Source organism: Botryllus schlosseri, chromosome 7, assembly GCF_051294905.1.
Source record: "Botryllus schlosseri isolate E-star chromosome 7, Bs_hap1, whole genome shotgun sequence".
Classification (NCBI taxonomy): domain Eukaryota; kingdom Metazoa; phylum Chordata; class Ascidiacea; order Stolidobranchia; family Styelidae; genus Botryllus; species Botryllus schlosseri.
In genome coordinates this window covers 19,309,541-19,319,714 of record NC_137242.1, presented here as the reverse complement: position 1 = coordinate 19,319,714, position 10,174 = coordinate 19,309,541, and the positions used below count along the sequence as shown (strand labels likewise).

At 40.2% G+C, this 10,174-nt stretch overlaps 1 protein-coding gene across 1 annotated transcript in view; it reads right to left on the bottom strand.

Annotated features, from left to right (window-relative positions):
* Nucleotides 1-5,765, bottom strand: part of LOC145442820 (organic cation transporter protein-like) — a 46,843-nt gene extending 41,078 nt beyond the window's left edge. Inside the window, exons 1-4 of the mRNA XM_080320834.1 lie at nucleotides 5,521-5,765; nucleotides 5,196-5,402; nucleotides 4,447-4,547; nucleotides 177-331 (exon numbers count right to left, since the gene is read on the bottom strand). Coding sequence (XP_080176960.1) covers nucleotides 177-331; nucleotides 4,447-4,547; nucleotides 5,196-5,402; nucleotides 5,521-5,706 — 649 coding nt within the window. The 5' untranslated portion in view covers nucleotides 5,707-5,765. The remainder of the gene's footprint in view (nucleotides 1-176; nucleotides 332-4,446; nucleotides 4,548-5,195; nucleotides 5,403-5,520) is intronic.
* Between the last annotated feature and the right edge of the window lie 4,409 nt (nucleotides 5,766-10,174).

The window sequence follows — 10,174 nt, the reverse complement described above, 5'->3', positions numbered from 1 at the left end:
AGTCACGCCACCGCCGAAACCACAGCGCCAACGCGGCCTCTACACAATATCCAAGTCCAAACGCGAAGAAAGACGAAATGGAAATGAAGTTACGCCATCGGACCGCAATCACCTCCGAAGCTGCAAGACATCACACTATGACACAGAATTGCATTTCAATATTTCACCAAACTTACCTAGCACAAATGCGATCACGAAGTTCACGAGTGTCGTGCAGCCGGCGAGAAAGTTGGCCAGCGCATAAGTGTAATATTCCCACGACACAGCGGCGAAAGCAGTGGAAGCAATTTGAGCCGCGGAGGCGCCAATAAATACTGGGCGACGGCCGAACCTACAATAGTGTATAGATTGGGCCGACACGTAATAGATAGCCTATAATTGCAAAATAATGCAGCTAATACTGGGACCAGACCAGGAGTTCTCAAACGATGGGCTACAGGAGCATTTTAAGGTGGACCAGAGAGCTATTTGGAAAATTGTAGAATTGCTGTAGAAAGTTGAGTTATATTTGTTGGTATTCGCTCAAAAATAAATTCATATTATCGATTTATACGTAGGATACAAAAAGCTTTTCATTCAACTCTGATTAGATGACTCGTATCGGTTTAAAATGACCGGCCTTGACATCTTTGTACAATGTAAGAGTCGCATGAATTTTTTATTCAATACCATCTTTAACGGTATATATTTTGGGTAATTATGAATAACACGTTGAATAAAATCAGTATCGTAAGATACATAGGAAATGAAACATAGGTATTGGTAACGACTCTTTGGGTATTATATAGTTTGAAGTCCAAGTGGTATCTCGAAGCGTTACACAGGAAATAATAACCCGACAAAAACATGTATTATGTGTATCGTGTGAAATATCGAGAAGAAATACGTGTCTCTACATGTATGTTTTACACGTGAAATATTTTCATTCATTCAATTCGATTCGACATTACGTTTTGGAACGATTCAATAAATCTGCAAGTCTTTGGGGACAGAAACAAAATCACTTGGTCCGTGTGTTCAATTACGGGTGTACAAGACAGACTCTGCGAGGTCGTGCGTCAGCCCTCAAGCTGTGCAAACGCCGATGGACGCTGATCCGTCGAAAGGAAGGTATACGCAGCGAATTGCCACAAGTAACATTCTGGAGTCAGATTACACAAGTTTAACATCACATCAAGACATCACCTTGCGTTATATGCTGACTATTTCCTGTGCAACGTTTCGAGATACCGTACTATATGCGATAATCTTAACACGGCGTTACCAATATATCTTTGCTGTCATGTTTCAAGATATTCTACTGACTTTGTGTTATTTATTATTACCAAGTTAATTACCGAGATATATACTGTTATATTACACTCTCTTCTCCAAAACTAACTAGCACATATTCAATGTGTTGTTCATAATTACCCAAAAGTGGATTTCTTCAATTCAGTCACAAAAATTGCGGTGTAGGGGTCGCTGATATCATAGCCAAATCAAGCAAAATAGTTGAATCAACTAATCATGCTACAACAGAAACACGCACACATACAAAGAGGCTATATTTCAAAATGACCTGTTATATTTTGTCGCAATAGCGAGCTATTTGGAAGCCAGAATGTCGAATATGTAGGTACCCTAAAATATGTAAGTTCGAGCCTGAATCGAAGTGTCGCTTTCTGCCAACATTTGAGTTCATATTTATTCTAGATTTCTAAGGTTGCGACCAAACTTTCTTATTTGACTTGCTGCAGCTTAGATTATAGTATAATGTTCGATAAAAATGGGAACATCTGACTCTTTGATCGTATGTTTCAAAGGTCCCCAGGTCGCATGCCTTTGGACCCACCCGGTGGGGGCCGATGATACGTTCAAGCATCAAAGTTTGAACGCTCATAAATATTGTTTGAAAAGGTGGATATTCACGTATATATCCGCGGTAGGTAGAGCTTGTATCCAAATCTTGAACCAGCAAAAGATCCGCTGTTCTCGGCTGAACATTTGAGGGCTAGGTATCATGTTGCAATTTTTGATCCATCGGAACCACATCTCCCATCCGATATGGGCACTGGTGATTACCACTTATTGAACAGGACTATGACTCCAGGATAAGGATGGGCCACAGAGCATTTTCAAACCGCAAAATGGACCACGGCAAAATGTTAGGAACCCCTGGATTAGACAAAATGATTCTTGTGGAGTAGTGTGAGTTGCCTTTTCCGAGGATTGAAAGTATACTTTTCCTCGTCTCTAACTGTTAATTTTTCTACGAGAATTATAGTTGCGGTATGAAATTATTTTTCACTGTGGAAGTTTGTAAACCCCGATTAGTCGTATCCCAGCATAGCGACATTTACGTATTCTTGAAGTCGGGATCAACCCGCTTCATTGTCACAAAGTATAATGAAATAGATATTCGGTAATATACAAAATCACCGTACCGTAATGTGATGTAGAACTGGCATCATATTCTTTACGATCGCGTAAACGTAACATATTTGAACTCTCCGCATCATTGATACTGTTTTGAGGTCGTAAGGAGTGATAATCGATGGAGGCCTGACACTCGATTCAAAATTAAATCACTCGGGCACTAGATTTTGCCCAGTCCAGGTTGATACCAGCCAATAACACACCTTCATATATTGCGTTTAAGTGCAGTATCAGTGGGAACAGAATTATTATATTATTGTCTGGTGTTCCATGTATTGTCTCTCTCGTTTGTCTCTACTGCTTCCGACTTCACATTTCGATTGTTCATATAGTACCACCCCTGCTGATATTATATTTGTTTGTTTTTTTTTCTTCTGCCCTGTTATTATTACATATAGTTGGTAGACTCTTCAATGATACAATGTAGACCAGGCGTTTCCAAAGTACGGGTCGCGATCGCAATGGCAGAGACGAAAATAAAATGCCAATGTCCATTACATGCTATCGGCGGCTCTGGGGAATGCGAACCCGGCATACAAGGTATCACATCCGTCAAAGCGCCAAGGAAATGCGCCACCTATACCTCAGTAGAGTAAGGTTGGTGTCTGGTCACCACTATGAAGATTTAACTGTTGGGAACGTAGAAATCTATAGGGCAGTAATTTCTACTTCCAAGAAAACTGCGAGTTACCGATATTGATATGTGTTAACAGCAGTTTATTACATACTTACACGCTCGGCGAGGCCGAATAACTTTCTGCCTCTATACCTCGATTGGACATATATTAGAAATCTTTGCACATTGGTATGGTCTTGACTGGCGGAGATTGAAGAGTTCATAATTGCATAATTGCTAATGCAGCGCACATATAGTCGGTATAGTTTCCCGCATGGGCCGTGAGTAGGTTCAGGCGAAGGTGCTGACAAGTTTCTTAGTAAACCGCCATCAAATTGAAAGGTGGGGTCTCGGAACATTTTCAAATCGAAATTTGGAGTCTTGTCCATAAAAAGTTTGGGAACCCCTGATGTAGACATTGTGTTACTTCACTTGTATGGTGTCGACGGGTATGAGACCTTTACAGGTAGTATCGTCATCCGCAGTCGAATTTATGATTATTTTGACGAAGTCAGTAATTGCAATAAATTGTTTGAATACGTACGACAGTGAGCATCAGCATGATATGCAATATGAGTAATGCATATCCGGCAGTGAAACACGCAGGATGTAAAACCGGCATTGCGTTAAGCGCTGATGTACTCTGTCAGGTGCTAAGATATTGTAAATATATACAAAGTCTTCTCAGGCTTGCACACACAAATGGGCCGAAAGACGTAACATGCGATACCGAGTCGTTGCTATTTTAAAGCATTTCATATTTAAACTATGGGCTTGCTTCTCCCAATTTTTTGCTATGTTATTGTTTTCGCATAAGTGAACGTTTTCTAGCATGTTTTTCATTCAAGTCCTCTGCCGCATAATTTCACACCGATATGGTAACAGTAGTCGGAATTGCTACTCAAATAGAAGTAAAAGTGCTGCTGGAAATTTATAAGTAGCGATTTCCAAGACATCTCAAAACTATTTCAAGTGTAAGGGGAGAATGGAATCTCTAAAGTACTGGTGTAAATGACCATAGTAGTCGACATGAATACCACAAACAACAACAACACGCACTCAACTCGGACATATGATTTCTGATGACACGCGCGTCCAGGCCATCATTAGTTGCAGGCAATTAGGCCCGATCACTCCCACGGTGATTTACAATAAATATTCATAATAATGTCTCCGTTTTGTATGACAATCATATGTTAATGGTTTTGTTCAATTCATTTTATGCACCAGTGATCTACAGTAATGCTGTAGATATGTAGTTAGATATTTATTGTGATTTATTTGTATGACTCATAGAAAATTTGGGGTTCCCGGACGCTTACTGATTAACGTAAGTGTTTTTTAGGTTAGGAAAGGTTAAGAAACACTGATCTAAATTCATCTATCCAACCTCATAAAAGCATTATAAATACCTGTCGCCCAAAAGTCCTCCAAATGAACCAAGTGCCATTCCGGCCTGCACGGCAGATACTGATACAGGAACCATCCATGAACGATCGCACACCATTTCAAACTGCGACAAAATCAGTCGTAGGAAATCAGGGAAAGGCCACAGGGCACCAAGAACAGCATGCTTGTAGTTGTATTATGCTATTATAATTTGATGGACCTAATTAGGAATATTTTTTCTTCTTTTTACGAAGGATTTGGTCTTCGGAAGAATGTTTCAAATACATGAATATCTTCTTCTTCATCTTCTTTCATTTTTAGCTGGCATGCTTATTTCAAAAGAGATATATCGTTACGTTAGTTTTTGAGATCTCGGTATCCAGGTGGCCAAAGGGGTTTTTGACATCTCATATTTCGGGCGGGTAGCCTACTCATGTAGTCGTAATTGTTATTCACGTCACACTAGATCCGTCATTTCATTCAATTGTTTATGTTTTCCTCTGTAGCACAGACACAATGATTTTTATCATATCGAGCCCCCAGCTCGTAATTGACGGCCGACTACAAATTAGCAGAAAGCGAATAAAATCACCCGTATACTGAATTCATTTCGTGGAAAAAATATCCAGAGTTATGCTATATTGCTTGCATCCATCTCCAAACTTGTGGCAAATAAATTAATAAGGTCGTGGCAGGTTCCGGGTCTATGGTTATTGTAAGTAACTATAATCAGTTCAGTTAATCCGCTCCGCATGTTAGATATGTTACTCACATCAGCAACTGCCGTAGTTTGGCCTTCCTCCAAATAAAAATGATACCCGTACTGACACTCGACTGTCTTGGTCGATGTGGCATTCTTCGACGAAATAGACGAATAGTTGAGATCATACATTAGGCATTGACTTCGGACCCAATTTCCAGCAGGGTTTTTCTCCATTGGTATGGAATGATTCACGAGCTCTTCATAAGTCATCCCGTTCTACGAAATTGGAAATAATAAATTTTATAGAACATGGGCGTGGACATGAGATAGTATATTTCTTGTACCAGCATATGACCCTATATCCGTGTAACGGATAACCTCGAAAAGTTCCCACCTGTTTTGAAATGTTCACGATTGCAGCTGGCAAACGACAGTGAAAGTCCACTTCATAATGTGTAAACACGAAATGCAATAGCACTAATGCATTCGGTATCGCCCCGACAAATACAATAACGTAGAGAACCTTATGGTACTTCCCAAAGTTAGACCCAATGTGCTCAAACACTTCGTCGATCTTCATGTTATTTTTAGTCGTAATGAGCTAGATACATAGACAATTAGGCATTAAACAGGTGCCATATAGCTGAGCTATATATTTCATAATTTGCAAATTGCTTTCACCCAACCTGATGACCGGGTACGGCCTCTTGCGTTACCTGTTGGTAGGCAATAGAACATGGGTTTACAAATATTTGTCGGCGTGACGTAATATATATTGCTCTGAAACAATTTGTTAGCTTATAATTAGATGGAAACTACAATACAAGTGAATTACAATATTAAAACAGGCATACTGCTCCTGCCACTTGCTAATAGAGATGAAAGAATGGAGTATGAAACTTGACGCGTGAAACGTGCATTTTCCCTCCTAATTAGATCTATGGGCCCTAACTAGAAAACACATCCATTCAGTTGAAGGAATATTCCGCTGCCAAACTGGGTGTGTCTCGCCCGAGCCCGTTTATTTTGATTTCTCTGTCTCGATTCGGACATTCCATTCTTTGTCTCGTTTCGTCATTATTAGTAGTAAAATCCCGATAGTGGCGCTATTTAGCACATCACAGGTATTGTGCGCCACGTCTACACGACAACGGAATTGATATAATGTATATAATATATAATTTAATCGTTTGTCTTTGTGACATGGACTTGTACAATAAATATACGGACATAAATGTCATCGGTACACACGCATATGTACATGCGTCATGCTGTATGCATAGCTATGGGCTATTAACTATGCTATATATGGCACCGACGGTATTACATATTCAAAAACATATTCTAATATCTTTGGGTCAGTGAGAGCATATTTCAAGTACAAATTTATCCGGCTAGTTCGTGCAGAATGAAGCACTTTTCTTCTTCGGTGTCCATATTTCCTACAGTGCGATAAAATGCTGTGTCGCGTTTAGTTGACGTGGTTATAGGTATGCATGGACATAGGACAGGTAATAGTTGATATATCCGTGCGTCGACGAAATAGTATTTCCCAGGGAAATCTGGAGCACCGGCAAGTGTCTAACAGACTTGGAAAACCAGAAAATTATGTTTTTCCAAATTAGATTATAATTGAGCTCATCACACACCATCATCTAGTAGTCCAAGTCTGGTATATACGACTTTGCCATTCTGTGTCAACAAACCGGCTTGCGGAGCTGTCCAGGAGATTATGGCAAAGCATACCACAGTTACGGGTATTCTACATTCAGCTAACCAGCTATTGGTCATAAGCCAGTAGGTCATAATAATTGATTGCTGGACTGACAAACCAACTTAGTAGCATATCTATCTGATTATGCATTCCTACCCGTTGCTCATACTGCGTTACCTCTTCATTTCTCACCGATCTCAACGAAAGAAACCCAGCTTGAATATTTGATATCCTGTCAAAGGTACTTATTATTTTCGGAACCTTGAGCGCCATGTAAGCCAGAAGAATAGGGTGAAAACATTGGAAACTTCAGAGGTCTTGCTTTCGCAGAAACGACACGATTAGGCTGACACAGCTGCCTACTTAGATTGTGACTATAGCGCTGCAGGTCTTCGAAGGCGAACTGTATCGTATAAAGTAAACTGCTAAGTGATCTCGAAATGTACTAAACACATGACGCAAAGATGATGCGACACAATTGTAAAATTATGCGACCTAGTTCTCACTTTCAGAAGTGGTCAAAGTACTCAACGAGACTACTCAAGTAGACGTAGAAAGTAAAGATACTGAATTCTACTCAAGTACTAGCAGAAGTAGTGGTTTTAGAAGCAGCCCAAAACTACTTCAAGTATGGAAGTATAATTTGCTGCCATTGAAAACTGCTCAATTCAGTAAGTAATTTTGAAAAGCAGTCATATATACACATTTAGTAACCGTCAAAGCCCGAAACTGACATAGACGGACGGTGCAGAGAGCCGGTTTTGTGTTGCTACCTCCCTACAAAAAAGCGTATCATGTGATGCAGATGATAGATTTGCTATAGAACATTGTTCTATACCTATTTCACCCCAGTGTCCCCGTTCAAAAAATTTGACAGTATTTCGCCCTCCCTCGTATCACAAGGTCGTATTTATAATACGACAATGACCGATACGGATAAGTAGTAATGGATACTATTAGGGCTGGGCAAACTGGAGTACCTGAGTACCTCGAGTCGAGTCTAGTAATCGAGTATTACTCATTATGACGTCATAACAAAATGTAATATGACGAAGCTCAAATTTGTACCTTTCATGCGACCACAAAGAATATAATGCCAGTAATCGACCACATTAAAGACACTTTGGTATTTTTCCGACCACACACTTAGTGACAATGTTGTGGGATGATCATGACTTCGGATATGTGCTGTTTCCAGAAACGTTCGTAGCCTTGTACTATATGTTTCGTATGCTACGATACGGCCAATCAAGGTTTCAAGGCTTCCACAGTGAAAATTAGTATCAAAACTTTAATTGTCACTGATCAACTAACTTACAGTGGCGAAGAGCGTATAACTTCAGTATTCGAAAAAACCGTTTTTTACTATTCGACTTGAATCATTAAAATTAATACTCGATCCAGATTCGAGTACTCGAATCATTGTGCCCAGCCCTGAATACTATATTAACGCTTTGTGTGATTAGGAAAGCAACTAGAAATATGGTAGCCTAATATTAATGACCAACTAAAACATGGCTATAGTTGTACAATTCTAAGCGACTATGCGACCTTAAATTGCGTATATGCATCAGACCAGGAACCAGGTATTTCTCAATATTGGTCCCTCTCTCTCCCTCTCCTCCCTCTCTCTCTCTCTCTCCCTCTCTTACTTGAAGAACGTAATATGTCTAATTGGCAAACTGCAAGTAGCGAAAAGTAAGTAACTCAGTCACAAATATGGCGAAGTAGAGCGCCAATTAGAGTTACTTGAGTAAGCCAAATAGAAGGGAACTACTTGACTAGCCTACTTTTAAAACCTAGAAGTACTTCGTTACTGACCACATCTCCTCCCATCTACATGAAATATTAGTTTCTCAGCACTGTAAACGAAAATAGTGAATTTTGCCGATTATCACCCTAACGTAGGTTTTAAATCCGATCAACGTCAGTTTCAGGTTGCAGATTCTACTTTCCAGTCATTCCAATGGGTGAAACTGAGTCAAATTCAACCGATTCTTATGAATATTGGCCTCAATCTCAGGGGTGTAAGTGGCTCTGTTATCGTGTAACACCACAAAAAATCTGCCGAAGGTGCTTTTGAGTGTTTTCCAATAGCAGGTGGTCCTATAGTGCTGACGCGAATATACGCTCACGTTTTATGGTGAACTTTATCAGCTGTCGTTGTCATTTCGAATTATACTGAACGCAAGGTTTAGTAGCCGACGAAAACGTAGGCCTATAGTACTAGTTGAAGTCGGCATTATCTGAGAAAATACCACGGCAAATCCCTAAAGAAAGGACACGGATGATGATGCTCACAAATGGCGAGACAAAAGGTTACCCTGGAAGCTTTTGTGCTCTGTTTGTGAGATGCCCGTTCGCAACCCGCTATTTCAGAACCCCTGCATTACGCTAGTAACTCGTGCAAGAAGTACCCCATCGTGGGTTAATCCGGATAAGAACAACTCGAACCGTTATCACGCAAGTCATTGATGGAACTGATTCGATTGAACAGCCGTTTGGTTCAGATTCATTAGTATACTTGATACTCCTGGAAATCTCAGTAGGCTTCTTCATTCTACTACAACGGAAACTGTCGAATTCAACATTTCAATTGTTTCACTCATTCAATACTGTTTAACAATCATCACACTACCTGTTTAGAGGCATGCTACAAAGACAATGAATCATTCAGAATTTGACGACTGGCGTAGATAGTGCTTATTTCCTCCTGATATCACCCGTTTCCGTGGTTGAGCGTATGACACTTACCTTTATAAAACAAGTTGATGTAAATACCAGTGTTGCGGTTACTCGGATCAAGTTTTTTGAAAGACTTGACTTGAATTGGACTCGACACATGAGAAATGTGCAATGACTCGTGACTCGGAACGTATTTTCAAGTAGATTTGTTACTCATTACGTCGCAAATCATTTTGGCGTCTCATTGGAAATGAGCAGGCCGTCAATAACAGTCCTATATAAACTGTATTCCATTTCCATTTAATTTTTCGATATGGTTAAAGGCGACAAAGTACCCTAGCATGAGAGCTCGTGAATTCGGATACACCAGTGATTCTTAACCTTGGCTCTAGCGCCCCCAAGGGTTGATTTAGATTACCAAGGGGCGGAAATTCTCGAGGACGATAGAGGCGCTGAGACGCTATAGCGGTGGTTTGCATCGCGACCAAAATCTGAGTTTTCTTTCATCTCGCGACCCAAGCCTCACGCATCGACATGAATGCATTTTAATGTCAGTATGCTTCGTATTTACTGGCATGTATGAAATAGAGAATGCGCAGACAACTAGTTGTACGTAATGCAGTTCTATGAAACATGTGTGACGCACGTG